Genomic DNA, 25,334 nt, shown 5'->3' on the forward strand with positions numbered 1-25,334 from the left:
AGCCTAATTGTTTAGAACATATAAAATCCCACTAGCCAAGACAGTATTAGAATGCACACATCTACAACCCTGCTTCAGCAAGCAGATGGACTAGATAACCTAAATAATTTTTTCAACCCTATCTCCTATGATGAYGTTCAGAAGATCTGACAGGCTCATGCACAATACCCTGCAGTCCTACAAGTATGTGAGCAAGTACAGTAAAAAGACATCAATTATGAAGACAAGCACAAAAATATATATATTCCACAACCTCTTTGTAAGGCTACATTTGTTTTGTTTTGTTTTTTAAAGGCACCTCATCCTCYAGCTACTGCCAGCTTTTAAAAAAATCACTTTTCAGTTTGAGCAACAGCTCAATAGTGAGAAGGAAACATCTTTCAATTCACATTTGAACAGCCACTTCTTACATTCCAATTGTAATCAGAATGACAGTCTTTAAAAACAAGCATGCTGGCCTATTAGTTTTTATGTACAGCAATTTAAACAACTGTGACTACATACTGTATTGTGTAAGCAAAAGCACAACATTCATTTCATACTCACACCATTATCCTTTGTATACACAAACTCAAGAGAACTCTTAATACTAAAACATTAAAATGCACTCATGGAGTCTTCCCTTACTAGACACATTTAATACATGTTTACAATATATATACACATATATAATATACATAACTTTTAGAATTTTTCAAATAAATCTTTGTAATTTTCTCTTCAAAAAGAAATAAAACAATGACACTGAAAGAATATGAGTCAAGTACACAGAACTCTCACAAAGTTGAATGCTCAGTTTTGCAGCCAAGTTTCTTCCTTTTCATCATAACCAAAACATTTTATAAAAACTAAATCATCTGTATTATTATTGTAGTCATCTGTTTCATGGCAAAAGTTCTAATCCTATCTATGGAAATATATTGCATATCAATATCATGAAGTGACATATCTGAATATTCTGAGCAATAAAAGGTATTCCAGGATATTTTAGCAGTAGATATAACGTGTTGCAGGCTCAWACAGCACAGGTCAACCTTTTATTCTAAATAATATACTTGATTTAAACTCTGAGATAACTTCAAATGTGGTCCCATCCCCAAATGCCACTCTAAAAACAACACAGTCAAACCTTATGTTGATATCTTTCAATGACTCCTGCTTACAGARTGTCAGTTTAAAGGTAAAGATTTACGTATCAGTTTCCAGTCTTAACCTCAGGCTGGTATATGAAGAGTTGCACTGGGCTCTTTCCTACTCATATCAGCACAGAAAATCAATTCAAGCGAAAATTCTGCTTTCCATTCCCATCAAAGAAAAACACCAACTTCATGCTTATGAATAGTAATAATTCTGATGATGACATATAATAGAAAAGATTCCACTCACCTTCCTTTAAGAASGGATAAGCAGACTAAAAGGTTGAATTAAAAGTTATTTGTCAAATCAACAGAGAAGCTCYGAATAAATAAACAAAGCATATCTGTTGAGTAATTACCAGAAGCTCTCATTCTTCAGGTAACCCAATCAATGGCACATATAGCCAGTGAAGTGGACAAGTTACAAAGTCCCACAAATGGTGYAGCTGGGAAATACCTCGAGCAGTAGCAGAATCTGTCAAACTGATGGAGCTTTGCATAGTTTCCACCTATTCCACTAGCAAGAYTCATACAAAGCATCAGATTTATTCTTCAAACAAATTATGCTTAATGCCCAGAATGATACCCTTTTTAGCAGGAACAGAAAGAGGATATGAATGTTTGATTGCTAAAATTGTAGGAYAGCTTCTTTGGAAAGCTTTGTGATAATTTCTTGTGCCAGATCTCCACAAATAAMCAGCATTAAAATCTGAATAAGTTATATTTGCTACTACAGTATATACAGACTGTGTCAGTCTGTTGTTAATTGGGATTTASACTAAAGGCTCAGCTTCTAGCCATACGCTAAATACAGTCTTTAAAAAATTATATAGTTTTTTTGCAAACTACATATTTACTGAGAAACAGAAGATGTAGCAGAAACTTTACTGCATTTTAATTTATGTTAGTAATTTGCCTTCCTTTAATTGCATTTATCTTAGGCTAGCAGCCASGTGGCTGAGATTAACTATCTGCTACTGCTCTCTGAACAAGATCTACTTCATTCATACCAAAGGGATGACAAAGTGTCTCTCACATGATACAGCAATGAGCATGTGAACTGCCTTTGAATCACTTTTTTCCAGGTGATTTGAGTACATTAAGATCCCTCAGTGAGAAGCAACTTAGGAAGTTTCCCTCTTTTCCTACTCCCTGATGCAATTAGACCCCTGCTTCCAGTACTCCATTTTATTAATAGAGAATATGTAGACCTAGTTTCACCCAAGGCCTGCCTGGACGAAAATTCACACCCTCTAAATAAAAGCTTTTTTTTTTTTTTTAAACTATTTGAAACTGAGAGATTCCAAGCTCTCAGCACCAGCTGAGCTCACAGAAACCAGAACAAACGTCAATTTAGAAAACAGCACCCTGCAAAACTAAACACTTACAAACATTCTCTGAATTACAGGGCAAGATAAAACAACTCATGCCCTCTTCTTCTCTTTTGTGCAGCTGGTTAAATATATACAAAGCTAAAGTTGAATGGGAAGCACTCTGTCATACAAACACTTTAGCCAGGGCATCTGCTCCTGCACTGGCAATATAACATTTGGATGGGTGGAATGCCACATCATGAATGGACTCATCAAATTTTTTGCGATGAGCAGTAAATTCTTGGATGCAGGTCTTGCTTTCAAGATTCCACAAGCGAATCGAGCAGTCGTGACCTAAAGAAAGGGGAAACAGTTCTCTTTATAATTTGCATGTCTGCCACCATTATGAGMAAAAGAAAATGAAATCTGAATGTACTTACTGCCAGACATCAAATATAAGCCATTAGGATCAACAGCTAAACTTGTAACTGCATCTAAGTGAGCTACCATGGAGTGGATCAGTTTTCCTTTGAAAGAAAAGATTTATTTAGGTTATTTTCTGCAATTAACTTTGTTACCTGTATTCACTGCTGATGACCCTACCATAGCTGATATTATAAATACAAAAAAGATCTTGTCCCATGACTCAATCATTAAAATTATACAAGAAGTAATTCTTTTAATGTTTACAGTTCCCAAGAATCACAGTAGCAGTATATTTTCTGCAATTAACTTTGTTACCTGTACTCACTGCTGATGACCCTACCATAGCTGATATTATAAATACAAAAAAGATCTTGTCCCATGACTCAATCATTAAAATTATACAAGAAGTCATTCTTTYAATGTTTACAGTTCCCAAGAATCACAGTAGCAGTATCATCAACATTTTTGAAACCTTTGCATTAAATCACTCTGGCACTGCAATCACTGTGCATTTTAAATACCTGCCCCTTAAGCAAACTAAGYGAGTTCTCAGGTAAGATCTTGAATGGGAAAGAAGGCAGGGCATTACTAAAAGCAATGAATATAAACAAAATAGGAACAGGGGGTAAGTTTAGTTGTCTGAGAGAGAATTCATGTTCTTTTACAGCTTATTAAAATTACTGCAATGATTTCATGTTACAAATAAGAAATMGAGTTAAATAAGGCAGAGGTCTAAGAAGCACTAAAGAAGTGCCAGAGGTTCCTGCTCTCAAGATCCAAATAATACAGACAACCAATAGAAGAAACATAAACATAAGAACAAGAATATTTTGAAAAATATGCCTTTTATGTTAAATATTTATAAACCCCATTCACAGGGCATTTTAGAACAGACAGAGATGCAGGTTCTTTATCACTCTGCCAATCAAGCTTTAACTGGGCTGGCAATCCTTGGACTTTACCAGTTGATGAGAGATTTTTTTCTGTTGAGGCTATCTAATTCTAGACATCCCTCAGCATCTRTGTGAATAATATGGACCATAACAAAATTCTGAATATGATTTACATTACATAATGGCTGTGGTAAGACCTGCAGAAAAGAAGCGTACCTGTATTGTTGTCATAGAACTTGATGTGTCTGTCTTCATGAGCAGTGATACTAATTGGAAGAGTTGGATGGCTGATGACTCTGTTTATCTGACAGGAAGAACTGACTGCTAAGAAAAAACCCACACATATCAGTACATGTAAATTCTTTGAAAGACAGCTACTAAGACATAAGTATGTAATCAATCTTACTTGCAAAATACTTCTTATATATATCCAGGAAACTCTCAGCTAGTAGCTTATGTTATGCACTTTACAATACTTTCCAAACTWCACAGGACAGAGACATACCTAAACCATATGTCTGCCAAATAAGGTCCAGCTTTTGGACATGTTTTTTTTAGACAGGTACATCAGGCAAAAATATGAAACCAAAAACTGACTGAAAACACCCTTCTTGCAATTTCCTTGCCCTGCCACATTCCTCGTCTTGTCAAGTCCATCTTTCTTCATAACATACAGGACAGGAAAATAAACACTGCAGGCAGTATGCTTCAAGCAAACAAAAATCCACCTATTATTATTTGATATATGTGGACTGAAATTATTATTTTAAAAAATATATACATATATAAATATATATATATATACACACACACATACAGACAGAGACACATACACACAGAGAAAAAAGTCCAGGGATTTTCTGGTTAGAAATCTAGGCATTACTGTGATGCACAGGTTAAATCAAGAAGGTTCTTAAGAGGCATAGATTATGACAAAACCCACAAATAATCACAACACAGAATATCAAAACACAGATATTGTCTTTCATGTTGACTGTGTTGAGCTAAATTGCTTCCAAAGAACGTTCCCATCATTTAATCAGAATTCTTACTAAAATAAACAGAATACTACTGAAGATTCACTTGCTATCAAAATGGTAAAGATTTCATTTTACACCTTTCTACAAAAATCTGAAACATAATGCAGTGTCAGCATCCACAGGACATTTAGAAAATACTAAAGTATAAATAAACAAAAAACCCCACATTCATATTAATAAAATCCCCTAAAATTACTAAAAGCACAGGAACCTTCATCACAGCCAGCTATCCTCACAGTTTGAAAATGCCAAGCAGAATGAGTCTTATACTGAACAGCATAGTGCCTAAGTAGTGGTGGCAGGGCATTTCAGGTGACATTTTCCTCTTGCCTAGTTCTTACAGAAATAGTATTTTATTTCTTCAAAATACACGTAAGCTTTATAGTACTGTTACATAACTAAAGATACTAAAGAGGGACTGCTGGTTGCCATACCACGCTCTCGTTTTCCTAAAGGAACACCACAGAATTACAGCAAGGAGGAGGTGAATACAAATAGAAGGGGGAAGGGGAGGGGAGAAGAAAGGGGGCTTCCACTGAACACCATTWACTAATTTAGGAGTGTTTTTTTCAGACAGGAAAAAGAAGAAACTCAGCACAGCAAGGAATAACATAAAGAGAAATGGCACTTTCCATTTCCCCTTATAAAATGACAGTAATTTAAATATTTTAAAACATACAAGCAAAGACAACAAAAATGGCTTAGTCCTTTTAAAAAATGTAATTAAACACTACAATTCAGTGACATAAACCCCTAGGGGTGGGTAAGAAATATCAAAATTTTACAAGACTCGGTATTTTACCATTGTGGCCGGAATAGGAAACCTTATGCTTCAGCTCATTCTGATCTCTTTTGTAAAGTGAGGGTAAAATAATTTACTGATAGCAGRCTCTTCACAGTATCCTGTAAAACTTTCAATATTGGCCACTGCAATGATCCAAGGTATCATATGAGACCTTGTGACTTTCACTGGAGCTTTGCTTTCCTTCTACAGTGAAAATTTCAACTAAAGCCCAAGACCAAAAGAGCCAAGGGTGTAATAAAGCTTAGAAGATGGATACCTCTGAGGAAAAATAAAAAGAATTGACACATGCTCATAAATTTTTAATGAATTCAACTTTAAATTTTCCTGATATTGCCTGTATTTAGCAATTTTGGAATGCTAAATGGATATACTGAATCTGCAAAGATCACAAAKTTGTATTAAAGAAACCTGTGCTTTTCCTTGTGCTAGTGTCCCTTGAAGAGGAAATCAGACAGTGTGAACTCGTTTCTTCTACCTTATTTCAATGGCATGAACACTCCTCTGCTACTGAAATACCTACGAGRTCTGTTGTAGTAATAATTTACTGCTGTGTCTCAAAACATAACTGGTAACATAATTCATGTTATAATTTCTCAATGACACTGCCTAACTGTTTGGAAACACTGAAAAGATTACTAACAGTATCGATCTTAAACAAACATTTTTTTGTTCTTTGGTTGGTTCAGGGTATTTGATACATACTAGTATCCACACTGGACTCCAGGGTAAGAATTCGTTGCCGTGTCTCCATGTTAAAAATGCTAGTGTGTCCACTGTTAAATGATGCTACCATGAGGCTTGGGTCACTGCTCACAAGATCTACTGATGAAGGGATTCCCATTTCTAGAAAACAGAGTAGAGAAGATGTAGTTGATGTAAGGAAAACAAAAAATTAAACAAAAAACCCCAACCAGTATGCACTTCAACATCAAAAGGATCACAGTAATAAAAGGAAATGTTGCATTCTAAAATATAAACTATACCAATCTAAATACCTTGCCCTGCATGATCACTATTTTATTCCTATTTTTTTACATGTGTATCAACAACACTCATATTAAGATGCTGCATCTGGAACTGCAGCAGGACAGAAATGTACTTTGAAATTAAGAAAGTAAGAATTTCCTGGCCCCTTTTCCTTCCTTTAACTGCAACAGCAGTCCCCAAAAAAAACCCCACCAAACTGCATTGCTTCAAGTAAAATGACATGAAATTGAAGTGGTACAACAACTCACATGACAGATTATTAATGTTGCAATTATTAACTTGAAAAAAAAAATGAGAGCATCGCAGAAGTTCTCCAGGTGCAAGTATTATACACTGACACTCTCATCATGCAAAGTTATACAAATACGTTATACACTTCCATTTCAAAGCTTTGTCCATCCTGCCTATTGTGACATGTATTTGATCTCATTATACTCTAGCTATCTACACTACAGGACACAAGGTCAAACCAGCAAAGCCTGGGCATAGGATACATCCCTTAGGATTTTTTGCCTCAAATGTCCTATTCACCACCTGCTGTGTGAAAGAACAACACCAGTTGCAACAGATGCCAGGAGGAGGAGGAAAAGATAGAGTGAGAAACTGAATTTTAAGCAATCTAATGTTGGATCATAGATTCAGATAAGACAGGAATATCACCATATCTCTGTAAATTCTCGAAAGATTCATGGGAGAAGTATTTTTCTGAGACACAGACCTCAGTGATTTCTCAGGAATGGCGATACTTGTCTACAAGTACTCGAAGAAAAGCCAAAAAGGATTGATGTGAGAAGAAAATGYGTTGTTTCTCAAGTGACCTTTTCTACCACTGTCATGCATGCTTATCTGCTTCCTGGTAAGCCTACAATGGTTAATCTAAAGAAYTTAAATAATGAGTGATGGTATTTCAGGGGGTTTGTTCAAGGTTATCAATAAGCTGTAGGAAAACTGAGTTTTCTATCTTTGAATTTCACAACTGGGCTTCATTCCAGTTTACAATACAAAAAAGTCCTAATATTAGTTCTGTGAGACAAGACTACTCCCCCTTCCTCCATAGTTCAACAATGAGAAACAAAACAATTCACAATAAGAAGCCCCAAAACTCTACCAGGAAGTTTTCAAAGCAGGMAGATAGGCAAGCTGGCAATAAGCCAGTCATGCTTTTCATACAATCCTGCAGACCTTTGGAAACATAGTTCTGAAAAAACTAAAACACACAAAATGTTTCTATTTTGCTCAGTCTGTTTTCACTAACAAGCAATGGCCTATCTTGACCAGCTTTACACTATAATTCAGTGAGTCTGTTCAGTTATGACAAAGTTTATTTTGCCTCCGAGTTTTTCTGAAAAGACAAGGAACTGTCTCAGCTCATGGGCTACCTTTAAGGACCATCTAAGAGAGTTTGGCAATGTCAAAGAGCTCATTCTGGAGCACTTACTCTGACAGAACTTCCAGAAATTAGATTTTAACCAGTGGGATTTTCATTTGCGCATGGCATTTCAGTAACTAACTCCAAAGGGGTATTTTTTTTCAACTAGCAGTGTTTAGGATCACGGGGTTACTGTTATTTAATGTGCCAACTCAGAAATTCAATTAGAATTTCTGTGTTAGAGGCAMAAGGAACAAATCTGGAAGGCACAAYGACACTGGGCATGAGGTGACACACYRGCTACTCCAAACTTCCACAGGSGAAAGAAAGGGCTTTTTATTCTGGACAAACTAACAGCAAGGGCCCARTGGAAACTCAGGTTTGAATCTGAATTATGAAGTTAATACATTATAYTCCATGGTAACATCTACAGACTAAYTGCAGCAGTTGGCTTTTAGATGTATCTGACTGTCCCCCTACACGTAGGTATAAATTCAGCTAATGTGAAAGAAAGGTCACAAAATTYACTCTTCCCAAAAAACATTCATAAAGATATAAAACTCAGAAAAAAGTGAAAGAAGTAGAAGGCTATTCAGTAGCCAAAATTAGGTCAGTCTGAACAATGATGCTCATGAACTTTAAAGGTAGGCCTATTTTCTGTACCTTGATTATCATTAAATRTATTGAGAGCTGGAGCAATTTCCGTAGCTTTCCATAAACGTATAGTGCCGTCTGCTGAACACGACAGCAAACGCTGGTGCGCTCCACTGTAAACCAGACCCCACACTGCATCTGTATGGCCYACAAAAGCACCTCTTAGAACAGAAGGATCTGTGAATAAAATACAATAAAACACATTTAAAAACAAAATCTGAATTAAGACAATAGCTATATCTTAGTCTGTGTTTATACACCAACCTTTGGAAGACAATCCATATAAAACTGCAAGATCAATCACATCATATCAAGATAGAAGTCTCARTCATTCTAGCATTAAAATGCTTGAATTTCAGCAGCATATGTGACATACAATTACCCAGTTTACCACTAAAGGAACAAAATAATGCTTCAGCAGAAGGGACAGTACTGAAGTTGGCAAAACCMTTTATCATTAAAATTCCCTTTCAAATGGCCATTAATGGCGCAGCAGTCCCTTTTATGCAAAAGTTAGCTTTGAGGCCAACTAAGCAAAAAAAAAAAAAATCTTAAAATACAGATACAAGGCTGATATCCACTCAAATCTGGTAGATTTTACTGAACTGGGCCTTTTTAGCCGTYTGCTAAAGAAACATTAACAGCTTTGGTTTCAGACTATAAAATCTCKTTTTAGCTCAATTCCACAGAAATTTGTCAACGAAAAGAATACTAAAATAACACTTCCTGTACTTGCCAGATTACCAGGCTTAGTCCTGTACTTTTAAAACCTGCACTTTAACTAGCTGTTTCTCAAAGCTGGGATGAGATCAAGGCCTTTTTTAAGAAAATGACATTTTATCTTGCTATCAAGCAGCATCAGCATTAAAACAAAAAGTTACTCTAAGTAATTGAAGATAACATTCAATTTGCTCTTTTAAACTTTCATAGAAGCATTATCTACAAATTACACTCTTTTAATGTAAACTTCTCATTTCACTGCTGCATGCACCAGCAACGTACCGTAAGAGTCATAGGGGTCAATGTTTGGGTTGGTYGTGTTCCAGCCATGGATGAGGCCATCCGTTCCCCCACTGTAGCACTGCTCACCATTGCTGCTCATCACCACACAGAGCACCGGTCCACTGGAAGAAACCCCCAAAGAAATACTGACTATTAACATTTTCATTGCATGAAATGCAATGTTAATCGTCAGAATCTTCAAATTCTGTGTTAAAATACAATTCACGTGATTGCAAACAAAAATTCTSCATAATGAAATCACATGCTGCAACATTTCTCACATAAAAACTCTCCACAATATCTGGCAATACAACTACAATCAGGACAACTAATCATTGTGCATACAAAATGTGAAAGGCATCACAATTTAAAYTGTAAGTTTTTTAATTCTGCCTAAACAGTTTTTTTCTTTTTAAAAGATTTAAGGCTTCTTCATTAAATCATTTCAGTAGATTTAAATTAATTGCATTCATTCTTCTTCAGCTTCATTTTACATGTGCAAGTACCTGGCAAAAAGGCAAAAGCTGCAGTGATGACCAGAACACCAAATCAAATTTTAACTGTATAATTTGTAGGTTATTAATTTTAAATTGTRGTGTATCTGATTTCAGACATAAATAACCTTGCTGAAAGGAGATCAACACATGAAGATACTCTAAACGACATGGGAACTAAAAGCGTCATAGGAAAGCAGTAGCTGGCAAGGTGGAAGTTACTTTAAAAAAAGGTTCTGTTTCTATTTAAAAATYCTATCTTTCTCAAAATATGACAGGAAATATTTCTCAGGAAATACTTACTTGTGTGCTCTGAAGGTATATATTGGCTCTACATCAAGGGAAGCACTCCTAAATGAAGTACAAAAAAATGTTAACATGTATACAATCTTACACAAATTTTTACAAAAATGTGCCAGAATCACTAAATTCTTAACATCACTGCTACATCTTTGGCAGTGTTTCTGCCACAACTTCCTCTCCCGACACAATTTTTCACGTGTCTAGGAACTATCTGAACTTTCAAAATACGACAGGATTTGTTGTTTGTTTTTTTGTTTAAAAACTTTCAAGGTAGGTCACAGATCCATCAAGCCAGCAGGCAGGTACATCAATGGGAGAGGAAGGAGTGGAGAGATATCAGCATTACATGGAATGCATCTTTAAGTGTTCCTATCAGAGCAAAGGAGTTTTGGACTCCTAGTTCTTCTRTCAACACTGAAGCACTTCAAAATTTGCTGCCCTGGACTTTACCAATGCAATACTTGTTAGAGACCACAGGGGCACTCCATGTAATGCCCAGTCCTCCTCAAAGATGTGACCTACTCCCATGACCACATCAGCCCCGCTACAAATTTCCGCTCATTTCTGCAAATTCTCAGCAATTTGTAAGAGACAGTGAACAAAGGAACCTGGCAACATCTCAGAGTTTGAAGCTGTACACATGTATATGCATGTAGGTGTATACATACATATGCATATATATATAAATGCATTTTATACATTTATATACACATGCTAGCACACTAACAGGCCGCATCCAAATATTTTCACTAGTAAATTAATTTCTCATGTTATCTACAAGGAAAATATAAAAAAGTGAATGGTTTTCCTTTTCACAAACAAAACACATTCATGAACACACATGGATTTTTTTCTGGCATTCTTTAGGCATCTCCACCCTTCTCTGAGAGCTTGTTTTCCTACTATTAAATTCAGAGAACACTTTCCAATAACTCCAAGGGCCATCCAGTGAAGTGGTATCTAGAATTTTTTTTTTCTTCATAAATTAAAATTGGTTTTGAAGCAAAGAAAAATAAATCTTACTTTTTTGCTGGGGCTGTTTTTTGTAAATTCCACATTTTTAATGTATGGTCCTCTGAAGCTGTTATTAAGACTGGTTCAACCGGATGAAAAGCGAGACCTCTTATTCCATCAAAGTGACTTCTTAACGTAAATTTGGGGTTCCAAGTCTTTCTCAATGCATCCTTATTGTTGGCTATCTAATAAAAAAAAATGCCAAACTTGTAATTAAGCTGGAARGCACAACAAAAAGAAGAAATCAAAAATTCAGTTTGGCATTTTCAAAAGATGTCAAATTACCTCACCCAGTTTTTGGAAAAACCTGCTCTTGAAAGACAGTCCACTTAACACTAACCAGACACTTCAAAATGAGAACCAAGGTAGATGTATTCCATACAAGTAATGTCACATCCACAGTAATAAATTCTGTAAAAATCTGAAATACTCCCATGTCTGTAAAATTACACACTTTAAAAGAACTGGTACCTCAATGAACTCAGTTAGGTATTTGAAATTTAATCAATACCTACCAGTTCATTCACTTACAACACTGGGCTTGACTCACCAAGCTGCAGTCCCTAAATAACCAAAGAACTACTGACATGGGACCTCTAAAGTAAAGATCTGAGAGAAACAGAGGAGTCTCTAGGTGCACAGAAAGGAACACAACTGAACTTAACCAGCTAAGGCAACACAAGGTCTGTAACAATGCATGACAAGTAAAGCTTCCCAGAATAGGAAGAAAAAAAAAAGGCTAAAAGGACTTGGGAACACACTAAGAATCTAACTGGCAGGCAATACGCTATCATGCATACAGACACAATTATTTGGCAATAAATGCATTTTAGAAGATCCAAAAAGAAAACATTTAAAAAAATAACAGAATTTCTGTATTGTTCCTCTTAAGAAATAATTACACAAAATGTTGAACAGACTTTTCCTTTGTCAGTCAACAATATCATGATTTAAATTTACCTTTCYATAACCACTGCCGATGGTGGTTACGGACAATCAAGAAAACAAACAATAGTATTGATGTTTATTATGTTGAAATAGACAGGTAAGTCCAAATAATTTACCTYTTTAACTGCAAAGAAGAGACAATTGTTTTGAGCCACTTCAGATTTTATTTTGGGGACTCAGGAAGAAGAGGAGGTTGAAGAACAGAAGWGCTTTTTTTAAAGCTTTGTTACATCTGGACTTAGTAATGAAATATGCCTCAATTAAGAGGTTCTATAGATTTTAAACRAGGAGAAAGGAGCCATAACAAACAGCAGGTTTAGTCTCACCATATTTCTTAGTAATGACATATTGCCTTGCCCAGGGAGACAAGTCAGTTTCTTTGCCAGTTTACTGAGCCAAGTTGGCTCAGTGAAGGAACAGACAAATGCTCGAGCTGGTACAAGGATGGGCAGGACTGCACAGTTAGCAGCACTCACAGGTTTTCTGAAGACTGGCCAAGAAAGTTTCAGCAAAAAAGGTACAAGATGTACAGATATCTGGAGARGAATTTAGTTGCCTCTACATAGGCACCTAATGCCAATTAGGTGATGGAGGGAACCTGCCTGTTCTCCAGCTACCATGCCAGCAGCACAGGTTCTATGWCACATCTGCAAAAGCCACAAAGAAGGCTCAGATGGCCCAACAGTGAATTCCAGTTCTGGCAGGATAGTATTCTCCATTTGCCTGTCTTTCATTCAAAAATGTYCTTCCAAAGGAGTCCAAGATGGTTTATTTATAAATTGGGAAGTAGACAGAGGGCAGACCAAGCCAGCAGAGCAGCAGCAGAGGTGGAAACAGATTCTAGCCCTTACACCCACCTGGCTGCACCACATCACTCTACCCACCAGTCTCACAAGCTGTGAGGCTGGTWACTAACACCGCAGACAACATCCTTATCTTTCTCCCCACCAAAGTGTAACAGCGAGGTAATCTGAGGCCTGAAAAGCAGTTTGTGGGGATGTCAACCCCAAAACTAGAACCTGATCTGCATGTACCACTAATAATAGTATTTTTGTCTATACAAAATTGAAAACAAATTGAAAACTCAAAAACAGCAATGACATGCAATTACACACACTTCTTTTCTTCAAAGCGGTACGAAATCAAACAAGAACCTACTGTAAAATCAAAAACCACCAAATCAGTACTWAACATTAAATGCAATAATTTTGCTGTTCAGTTACTCTTATCTAAAATCTATTATAATTTTATGAAGCTGCTTAATCTGTCCAGAAGACTAGGGAAACAATCAGAGCCAACCAAAGTGAACATTGTCAAGAATGTGTAAAGGAAGGCAAAAGAAAAGCCAAACTTAAAGAGTATTGACTAGCGATCCAGAAAATTTAATCCTGTTAGAYAGTCTAAAAACCTATCCATAAAATAAAAATTTTGTCTTTTAAGTTATAAATTCATAATCTCCATTACCAAGTGAAAACTTTAATTTACAGCCAGAGCAACATGTGAAAAACTGAAACCATGAAATTAGGTAYGCTTATGCTGCCGTTTTTTAGAAGAAAAGAATCCAGCAAAAATGTCAGTGGAATGAAAGGGACCTATAATGAGAAAAGTGTCTGCCACTATTGAAAGCAAATATATTTAGACTGATKCACATGATCTTTCAACTTCATTCTCCATATGATTCAAAACGGACACTTAAAAATACCATATTAAACTTTCACTAATCCTACCTGATTCACATTTGGCAGCCAAAAGAATGTATGAAATAGTCCAAAAKAGAAACATTATATCATCTTGTAAGCTGAACTCTCAATGAAACTAGAAATAGAAACATCAGCCTTTCATTTTGCTTCAGTAAAGTGCACAGGGGCAAGTGCAAATAGTTTTGTAATTTTTTTAATTGTCAGCACTAGAAAAAGGTTAAGAGTACAGGTAACCATGACTATGAATTCCTGATCACAGGACTTCATACAGGCATTTGACAAATGAACAAATAAAAGTTAGTATTCTCTGCCATGCAAGATAGGATAGGAGTGGATAAAGAAATTCTATTCCATAAATGAAAGCTGTTAGTTCAGGATACAGAGACATGAACAAACRCAACAATTTATATGGACACAGTGAGGTCAAGCAATGAAAGCATTAGTATCTTGTACAGATGGTTTAGGTTTGTCATGTTCTCTGAATTTAAAAATCCAGGCTTGGATTTTTAGGTGTACCTGTGAAAGAAATTCATTTATRCATTACCTTACCCCTTTCTGAAGAAACAGTTAAGGACAATTAGTAAAGACGTTAAGAACTGAGCCCAAATTAGGAGTTAATACTAAAATACTGAATTTTAACAGAAATGTTCTGCATTCATTGTAATAGCGATGATTCATAAGATATCACATGTTCAGAAAATTGCTATAGTAGTAGAGCACATCTCTGCAGTGTCACTCTTCAAACAAGTGTAAGCTTTTATTAGATGTGCAATTCACTGCTTTACAAGTACATACAAGGGTAGAACTTCAAAGTAAGAACCTGCATCTTATTTCTAAAATCTCAGACTTCCTTGGTGATAGTAAAATCCCAGATAACGATTACCCAGTCAGATTTACTGAAGGGTAGGATTCTTCTCCAACACAGTATTAAAAATTACCTCTGAGATACCTCAACCTTGACACAGCTGGGCAATGCAACAGCAAGATTAATCTGAAGCTGACAGATCACACAAGCGCATATGATTAAATTACCTCAAGCATCTTTKCCCTGAAATATTCTGTAATACAGAAAAAAATTGCATAAAACCAAAAAGATGCAATTTTAAGGAAGATTTTTTTTCATAAATCAATGCAAGAAAAATATGCTGTAGACTGCACACATAGCCACAGAAGTGCTGGCCACAAAGCCCTCCAAAGAAGTCATGTCCTGTTTCCCATTTGAAATTAAACTATTGCCCATACCAGGTAACATAAACCACAGCTCTCCCCCAGCCAAGTCTTGAATATCTCTCAGGAGAGGGATTTCACTCACTGTTTCTCTAAGCAAGTTGTTTCAGTATCACCTACTACATAACTYTCTCCCCCACCTGAACCTCCCAAGCCATAATTTGCTGTTGTTTTCTCTTGGTTTAATGCCTGGCACTATGGAGAAGMTTGGCTGTGTGATCGTTATAGGCACCCTTCCAATATTTGCAGGCTGCTGCTCAAGCACTCCTCAGCCTCCTAACAGCTGAACAGGAGCAGCTCCTGTAACATCTACTTATCAGTCACAAGCTACTGCATTCTCCTCAATTTCTCTACAACCCTCTTGAAGTGGCCCAAAACTGCATACAGCCCATGTAAAAGGGACATAAATGTCCCTCGATCCTCTGGCCATGCAACTCCTAATTTTGCTCACTCACTGAGGTTAGACACACCCAGCTGTACCACTATCACTAACTACATTCACTTTTAACTATTTGCATGACATGGCAGGCAAATGAGAGGTGAAGGGCTTGCAGAGAGCTTGAATGCTCCTGTGTATGGGAAGAACAGCTTTGCCAAGTAAAAACTTGTGACATCCTCTGGCAGCATGGTTTTAACAGGAGAAAGTTTTCTGCTGAGTCTACACACAAGTAACTTGCATCTGTCTTCAACAAGACAGAAGAACGCTGAGTTACCATTAATAACCACTTACATCGTAAGTCAGCGAATCTGCCTCATTTGCTACAGTAAGGCCTGCCAGTTCTCCAAGACCCAGCTCATTTTCAAGGGCTTCATCTGTTCCCATAATGAAAGATTTCCCTGAGGACGGAGGGAATGTTAAAGCTTCCACTGCAAGAAAACAAAACAAAACAAAACAAATCCTGAAACAAGGGTTTATACAACATTGTATAATAAAACCATATTTTCCACTTTCAGAATGCTATGTATCTCTTAAGTAGCTGAGGGCAAAAAGATACACAGAAATGCATATAAAAATAACTATTGTAAAGATAATCACTGTACTTAAAATAAACAGCCCTTCTGAACACACCTACGCTTGAGGTGTGCACCACTCCAGACAGTAAATGCAACCAGTCACAGCAACSAAGAAGGGTACATTACCATTCACCCACATACAATATACAAGCAACACAGAAAACAYCTTCCCCAACTCAGCTACAAAGTATGCAAATAGGTGTTGACGAAGCAACAAAAATGTAGATAAGAATAGCTGGTGGGAGCTGCCCAAATAAAAGCTCTTCAAACACTACTGTTTGCTTAGGTCTCTTAGTTATTACCTTTTCATCATAAACATCTCTTACTTTTCCTCCCCAAATTCTACACTACAGTTCGCTTTTCCTGTAATGCAATAATGCAATGTTYCACTCAACACACAATGCACACAGGAAATTAAATATGAAAACTTAATAGAATAAAGAAAGCATGCCCAAAATATCATGATGTYTCAGCTTCATAAAGAAACATATACAGCTATTAGTTTGAAATACTAAACTCAGACTGATAATCAGCTGTTCTCTTTTGTGAGAGCCCATTTGAGTCTCTGAAATAAAAAACACATTACTGAAAGCACATGAAAATAGAACTCTGCTAATATAGTTCTCAGTACATGTGAGAAAAGTTGGAAAGGAAACATTCAACAAAAAATTCTTYCATTTCTCAAAGCGTTGCTAAGTTACCCTCTTCTTTCATAAAGAAAATCACTGAGCATGAAGGAAGCAGAACTATTGAGATCTTTGGTAACCATTCCAACACCAGGGCTTTTTATGCATCTTAATTATAACTTGGCCGACCTACTTTTCCACACTCACTGGAAGACTGCTAAGCAGAACTCATGTTTTGCGCATTTTTCAAAACACATATTTACCATTTTAATAGAGCACACGATATCACAGAATCATAGAATGGTTTGGTTTGGAAAGGACCTTAGAGAGTAGCATGCTGCAACCCCCTACTATGGGCAGGTACACCTTYCACTAGGTGGGGTTGTTTAAAGCACCATCCAATTTGGCACTGAACATTTCCAGGGAGGGTGTATGCACAGCTTCTCTGGACAACCTGTTCAGTGTTTCACCACACTCACAGTTAAGAATTTCTTCCTAATATCTAATCTACACTTACCCTCTTTTCAGTCTGAAACCAATCTCTCTTGTCCTGTTACTACATGCCCATGTAAAAAGCCCCCTCTCCAGTTCTATTGCTCCCTTTAGGTCCTSGAAGGCTGCTATCTTTGACAAATTAATACAGCTTCATATACCATATGTTACTATATTATCTATATGATCTATATTATAGCAATTCAAATATTGAATCAAATACATGATTTATCATTTTTCAGACATAACAGTAGTGCTTCATTACAAAGATGCACGCATGGCCTTCCATACTTGGACTAGCCACTCAGAGAATTTTGTTTAATTTTTGGAACATATTATGAAAATTARTACACTGGCAAGCTGCAAGTTGTTCTGCATGATTCACAACCACCACATGATTTTAAAAGCTACAGTAAGGCATCTGTGTTTACCTGCAGACCCTCTATCTTTGCACTTGGAAGAAAAGGACACACTTGTGTGTGTGTATGTATACAAACATACTTTTAAAATTATTTTAATAGGAAGAAAAAAAGATGCTCTTTTGTCCTCAGAGTTTACATTCCACACTTGTCTGCCAGGCTTGACCACAAACAAAAGCAAGTGATTTAGGATTGTCATATTACAAAGCCACTAAGTGCTAAATTATGTGTTTTCCATCGTGCTCAAAGGTATTCAGCCAAGACTTGAACTTAGGTAGGTGTCTTGACCTTACTAATAGTGACCATAATGGAAGAATCAAAATGTCATTTATCACACTTAGACAGAACTTACAATACTGAATCAGAATTTGTAAAGTGCCTGGAAAGTCGTAGAGGATAATCTTTTAAGAAGTAACTATAAACAGCCACTCTCTACCAAGGTGTATGCACTTTGTAAATATTTACCTTCATCCGTCCTGTTTATCTCATGTTCAATGAGCCTTGAGCTACTGGGCCTAGAAGAAGGTGCAACAGATGGCTGTAATGAAGGGAGATCATCAACATCTCTCAAGTTTGCAAGCATATCTTGCAGCTTTGACCTGTTGGGCCCTAACCAGAAAAAAACAAAAAATTAAAGGGTTTAGGCATAGTTCACGATGGCACTACTTACATCAGATATGCTACAGCAGCACATGCAACAATGGATCCTACCTTGCATTATGACATTACCACAGAAAAACTAATGAGCACTTATTTCAGCAGTAACTAATCATCCAGCATGAAATGAATTTCGAGAGGAAAGTGATAGAAGCAACTGAGAATTGTGAATGCACAATTTTCCCCATATGTATGAACTCATAGTGCTACTTGTACGGGATGCTGAAGAATGCCGCCAACTGAGTTACACTTTACATTTTTAGATTATTAGAATATTTACTTCGCCAAAACAATAGCTGACATCTGTAAATATTTTAGAATTTGTGCATCAGATACTTTGTGCAGCATATTCTTATGACAACATTATAATTTAAATTTATTTGTGCAGTAGTGTAATATCGTGAACTATATAATCAAAAAGTTATATTAAAAAACAAATGCAACTGGATTCACTGGCCTACTTCCTGAAGCTACATATGGTGAAGACCCATGCCCTTCTTGACACTTACCTGTGCTTTGCTCCATCATTTTCCCACATCCCTGTTTTGACTGTTTTATATAGGATTGAGGCTGAAACATATCTTCGGTAGTTTTTCCTGTTGTAAGTTTAATTAAGAATGGGAAAATGTCTTACCCATAGTCCATTATGTTTTTTCCTAGACCAGTAAATAATACAGCTATTTTTAAGCAGCTTTAACACAGCAGTGTACTCTAATATATGTATTCTCTCATAAAACCATTCTATGATTCTATTCTCTTATTACTTCACAGGAATGTTTACTACAGCCTTGCAAAATCATGAGTTTACTAATGCAGTTGCAAACTCTACTTTCTCCACCCTAACCATAATGACTGATAATAAACTAAATTGTATTTAACTTGTCTGTCATCAAAACATTACTCAATCCAGAAAAACACTAAAGATTTTGCAAGATTGTTTTACTATAATATCTGCTTTATAACAGTATTTTAATTAGTAGCAGTTCAGTGGCTAAGCACCATATATGATGAAATTGAAGTCAAAGAAACAAACTTYGTAAAATTAAATGTTATTTAGTCCCTTCTTTTTTCTCCAGACAGCCTCCCTCACATTCTTCTTCATTACGTGCAATATCATGAATAGCTGAAAACAGGCCCTGATTCTTCCTAATTTTTCTGCATTGATGCCCTTCCAATGATGGTTTGTCCATGGAAAGATGCTTACTTTCACTGCTACAATAAACCACTTTGTCTCCCAAGATCAAACCAATCAAATCAATCCAAAAGGTATAGAGCACCAGTTATTTTCATGAAGGAGCACTGGACGTCCAAGTGCTGCCTTTACATCATGATTTTTATCACAAAGGCATAAAACATAATTCAGTATGTCTATGTCTATATTAACAATTATTTTTTATCATCAAAAATAAAAAGACAAAAGCTGTCCAAGAATAGAATTTCAACACTTGAATTAAATAATTTCTGCTAATCTAACTCTACAGCTATTTACAYTGGACTACATAACATGTCTGTATATTTTAAAATAACAGACAAGTTACAAAAATCACTTTCACTGTAATTATATACTGGCATGCCCTATCTATCTTACCCAYAAGGAAATTCAGAGTCAATTTTTTTAAACATGAAAACTTTAGTTAGCCAGCTCAGCTTCTTTTCAGACTTGTAATTAACTTCTAGTAAATTAGGTGATTCCAAAATGACAAAAATATCAGTTGAGAAATTTAAAGCATGGTAATTATTTGCCATTTTTTAATTTGGAAAAAAAGAGAGGTTTTGTTTTTTTATTTGATAACATAATTTCAGCCACATAACAACTGCTGAGCAGCAGCTGTCAAGAGTATCAATACAAAAAGTAATAAAACAAGTCAGCCTCAATGATGCCAGGATCTGACATATTTGCATTATTATGCACATCTCTTTGGAAGTGAGAATTTCCTTGGTATTCATAAGCATCTTCCCACAAAGGGAGAAACATCCCTGAAATTTCTTACCAGGCTACATGCAATATTATTAATATACATCTTTCACACATGAATTCTCAATATGGCTAGGTACTTGAAACACAGCCATGGATACAGTGTTTCATTTTAAACTCTCCCAATTCAAGAAGTTTTAAGGCTTACCTATCAAAAATCATTGATTTCACAAAACATATCTATTTCAAGAAATATAACAAAAAAAAAATTACAGGGCTAGAAACTGTATTTCAGATACTGTTCACAGTTTTTTGTTTGGATAACAATACCCAACTTTTTTAAAGGCTAATCCCAGAGATATGAAAGTTAATAAATAAATCCTGTGATTTACAAATAAACTGATGGTCATAGTTGCTTCCTATTTCGAGCCCTGCATAACAAATTATGATGACAGCATGACTTTCATGTTGTGAATGTCAAGTATAAACAGGGGTAGAAATTAACCTGTTTTCTCCCACTGTCATCTAACAGGATACTCAAGAGTTTCCAGTTTCTTTCTTTATTTATATACCAGACTTTAACTCTTCCTGTGAAACTGGTATGTTTCCAGCTAAGAAAGGGTTCTGAAGTCTGAACTATATTAAAGTGTGAAGTATCAAACCAATGCCTTTTACAATTTAAATATCTGAATAACGAAAGTACAAAACATGCTCAAAGCAAGAATTTTTACCTAACCCAACCCTTGGTTGGAAAAAGTTATTTCTAATCCAACTATTTATTGGGTAACTTAATTGTCTGTCATTAATTTCAACCCCTGAGAACTGGTGAACAGGAAAGCAGTCAGGAGCAGCAAAGTAAAAGAGTAAGTAATTTTAGGAAAACATTGAAAGAGAGATAGAATTAAGGGTGTGAAAGATGTGAGATTTATGATTTTAAGGTGCAATGTTTTCCACTTACTCTTCACCCCCTTTTTCCCCTTGCGCTCCTTTTTGTATTGTTCCTTGAGTTTGGTTATAACTCCCTGGTCGACATTCCAGGCTTCAGGCATGAGACACTGGTCTTCCTTTTCTAAACAAAGTGAAACAAATGAAACATCCTTTTTCAATAATGTCACCAAGTGATCTCCACTGAAGGAGGCAACAGCTGCTGTCAATGGCATTTGTCTTTTATTTAAAACAGACAGAAATAGCACCAAGCTTGTGAAAGCTGTAAAACTGCTACTCACATTCCATTTCTATTTGCTCAGAATTTTCTTAATAAAAAATTGAGATGAAATTTCACGTATTTAATTCCTATAACCAAGCACACAGCTGTCCATAAATGTAAATGGYATTTACTTTACAATAAATCAGGACATATTTTTCAGTTTTTTCTTTCCTACAGGGAAAGAATTATATCTAGAACAAACAGCCATGTTACTCATCAACATAACTTTACAACTCAGACGTTGCATTACTGCATTTCAAATTTTCATTTTATTGTCTTTGTGCTATGTTGTCATTTACACAAAGCAGTAGCACATTTAAATCATTTTGAAACACAGTATTCATATCATCACGGTTTAAATAAACTCTTAGAGCACTAAAGCCATGACATTTCACAAAAAGGTGAATGCCTGAGAGAGTAATCCTTGGAAAAAAGTCTAAAACATTTCAGCATGCCTAATGAAAAAAAAAAAAAAAACCAAAAAAACCAGTTTTTGGTTTGGTTCAGTTTTTCCTAAACATCTCCCTCAAATTGCTTCCTCTGTGACATGATACAGAAAAAGAAGTATCCTTCCTATTGTACAGTACTTGAAGATTTTTAGCAAAACATGTTACGTGAGMTCATATCTCCCAAGTAATTTTTTCCATGTATGGGTATTATCCTGAGGCAGCTTAGAAAAATAATTTGAGAGGAGGGGGTAGGCAATACAGCTTTTCCTCATATATATTTATTTTCATGACCATTACATCTCCAATATTTTTGAAATGCATTCTCTTTTTGCCTTGTTTTCTCATTAAAATCTCCACCTTATTATGTAAGACTACTTGCTTTCAGACCAAGTTTGCTTTCTACATCAATAAGGTATTCTAGACCTTCTAAAATATGAACAATAATAAAATTATCCTCAGACTAAACTGCAGAACTTAAATGTCAGTAGAGGAAGCACAACACTATCAATCACATTCTGAAGGAGTCATTATGATTGGACAGAAGAGAAAAACCACACATGGGTTATTAATGTGACTGACTTGTTAAAAATGAATAATGCTGAAAAAGACCTAGGGATCCTCCACCAATATCAAATTCAACAGGATTCAGCAACATACTCTTGCAGCAAAAGCAACCAACAATATCCCGGGCTGTATTAAYAAGAATGTAACCAAGAGGGTGAGGGAAGTGACTGTTCCCTGTGTTGGGCACTTGTGAGACCACACTTCTGAGTACTGTATCAGTCTAATATTTTAAAACTGAGAAACCTTTTAGGTACAGCGCTAAGTACCTACTATTGGTGTGGTGTAGCAAGTCTTAAGGGAACCACTAAGATGGTTCAGGCAGCTGGAGCATATGAGCTTCAAGGAGGGGCTGAGACTACTGTGAGTGTTCAGGGATGGCAAAAAAAGGCATCTTAGTGTGGYCTGTAACCACCTAATGTACAAATTTTGAGAAAACAGAGCCTGACTCTGCTCAGATTTGCCTAACAGAGGGAGAAGATGCTTTCTGAGGTGATCTCTCACTCCTTTGAACCCTTCAGTCACRATCCTATGTATACTCATGGAATGASAGATTAACTCAAGACAAGGYTCAGCAGCATAMAYCTTTTAAGAAAAGCTATGAAAGTAAGTATTAGYTGAACAGAGACTCTAAAATAGATTGTCTATGGACTAAGACATGTCTTCTTAAGGCATATGACTCAATTACCACTAATGAGTAAAAACTGCATAGAGAATTCAAAAAAGATATGAGAAAATCATATTTCAGAGAAACAAGTATCTTGTCTTTCTGGGGTTAGGTTAAAAGCTTTAATCATGCTTTTCCTCCCTGGCTGGACAAGATTTTTTCCTTCCTCCAGCAAAAAAAAAATTAAAATAGATTTTTATTAGACTGTGCCATTGCCAGGAAAACACTCAATATATTAATTTTCTACAGACTGTCCCAGCATACTTCCCGCATGTCCCACAGATACTGTTCAACTTCAGAAGTGAATCCTGAACTACGCCTATTCAAGTGCTTTATAGTTTAAAAACTACCAGAAAACATCTGAGGACCTTTCAAGCCAAATGGGTTCAACAGATTACTGTAACTGAGCAGTAATACTTGGAATYCAAAATGAAGAAAGAATTTCCTCTGTGCGCTGCCATCCCTCACTACACAACATCCCTCTACTGTACTACATTTAACAGTTCCACTTAAATTCATTGAATCATTTATAATGGCAGCTCCTTGAAGAAGCTTAGTCTTATATACAGTTACCATAAAAGWCACAGATTGTGAAACAAGTAATTGAAAAACCATTAATACCTCCACAAAAAAATCCCCTCTCATTTCTAGAAATGAAACTACTACTTTTCATAACAGTTTATTTTTAACGCTAAACTTCTGCTCACTTGTACTTGCCATCATCAATGAAAGCAAAAATAAACCAGAAGTGTGAATTTGAGAACAAAAAGCTCCTGTCAGCTTATTGCCTTTTTGGTGACACAAGCCATAGCTACACTGACCAAGCATAAATGGATAAAACTTTAATATTAAAGAGAAATATCAGAAAAGATTTTTTTTGTAAAAAAGAATAGCATTTCTAAATTTGTTCAGTGAATAGAATGCTGACTGCTCTATCTAATAATATTACAACACATCCCCTTAAGCAGACACTACACCACATTGAGCAGAAACTTGGGAGTCCAACCAGGAGCTGGACACAGCTTCAGTGAAACACAGAGTCTTGGAGCTGAAAGATCGCATGGAGCCACAGCTACCATGGCTTATCAGTCTGTCACAGTTGCAGCTCCATTATAAAGCTCAATCATTTCCCATCATCTTCAACAGTTCCYTCTGTGTCTACTTATCCTTAAGACTTTCCAGAGCAGCTTAAGYATGAAACAACTTCCCATCAAGGTATTTAACCAGTTCTCCKCTTTCTCCYCTTCTCTACACCAAGGGTTTAGGCAGAATAATGTCAAGGTAAAGTGGATAGTGGCATCCTGGGTTGCAGGACATGAACCTCAAAGGACAGAGAGCAGTTTGTGAATATCTCTCTGTGGCTAGTGGACTTAAAATTATATTATTCTGCTAAATTATAAAAGAAAGTTTGAGCACTGAAGAGTTCATAATATTTAAATTACTAACCACAATAAGAGTATAACTAATTTGGATTTTATGACTCCCATTACTCTCTGCATCGAAGTGGGAGAAAGCAAAGATGACACAATAACTCTCATATCATAAATGTAAAATACAGCTTTATCAGAGCTATTCATGAGCATGGGTCATTGGAAAAACAAAATGAAATACCACTCATAAAATTTAAATTCTATCTGCCTTAGAATTAAAGAAAAGCAAAAATGACTGAGGCRGAAACCTTGAAGAATCCTTATTCTAAAGCAGCATACAGAAAAAACCAGAATATTATATCAAGAGGACTTCTGCCAATTATTTACTACAGAAATAATCAAAATTGATTGAGATCTCTGTCACGATCACAGCAAATCAACTGATCAATCACAATATATTCTTAGCACATTTTGGTTTTCTCCTGGTAYGATCCATCAGATTTCCTTACCCCAGTCTGTTCCATCTCCCGAACTTCTCGATTCCCCATCACCATCATCTGAGGTAACCAAAAAGTCAAACTCTTTCAAAGCTTCTTCTGTATCTCTGTCTTCACTGCTGTCAGACAGCACTCTTTTCCTTACAATC

General features: G+C 36.0%; 1 protein-coding gene across 3 annotated transcripts in view; it reads right to left on the minus strand.

Annotated features, from left to right (window-relative positions):
• Positions 1-213: 213 nt before the first annotated feature.
• The window catches only part of STRN (striatin), a 64,091-nt gene continuing 38,970 nt past the window's right edge, over positions 214-25,334 (minus strand). The window contains exons 7-19 of one of the 3 annotated variants that reach the window (XM_057389784.1): positions 25,198-25,333; positions 21,393-21,503; positions 19,029-19,115; positions 18,328-18,471; positions 16,042-16,178; positions 11,446-11,621; positions 10,423-10,470; positions 9,626-9,747; positions 8,633-8,800; positions 6,316-6,456; positions 3,985-4,089; positions 2,890-2,976; positions 214-2,803 (exon numbers count right to left, since the gene is read on the minus strand). In XM_057389784.1, the coding sequence (XP_057245767.1) occupies positions 2,634-2,803; positions 2,890-2,976; positions 3,985-4,089; positions 6,316-6,456; positions 8,633-8,800; positions 9,626-9,747; positions 10,423-10,470; positions 11,446-11,621; positions 16,042-16,178; positions 18,328-18,471; positions 19,029-19,115; positions 21,393-21,503; positions 25,198-25,333 (1,632 nt within the window). In that variant the 3' untranslated portion in view covers positions 214-2,633. Of the gene's footprint in view, positions 2,804-2,889; positions 2,977-3,984; positions 4,093-6,315; positions 6,457-8,632; positions 8,801-9,625; positions 9,748-10,422; positions 10,471-11,445; positions 11,622-16,041; positions 16,179-18,327; positions 18,472-19,028; positions 19,116-21,392; positions 21,504-25,197; position 25,334 lie in introns of all 3 variants that reach the window. The other 2 variants (XM_057389782.1, XM_057389785.1) reach the window with 2 other exon arrangements.

Source organism: Malurus melanocephalus, unplaced genomic scaffold (assembly GCF_030028575.1).
Source record: "Malurus melanocephalus ecotype Western Australia unplaced genomic scaffold, MMel_1.1 scaffold_19, whole genome shotgun sequence".
NCBI lineage: Eukaryota > Metazoa > Chordata > Aves > Passeriformes > Maluridae > Malurus > Malurus melanocephalus.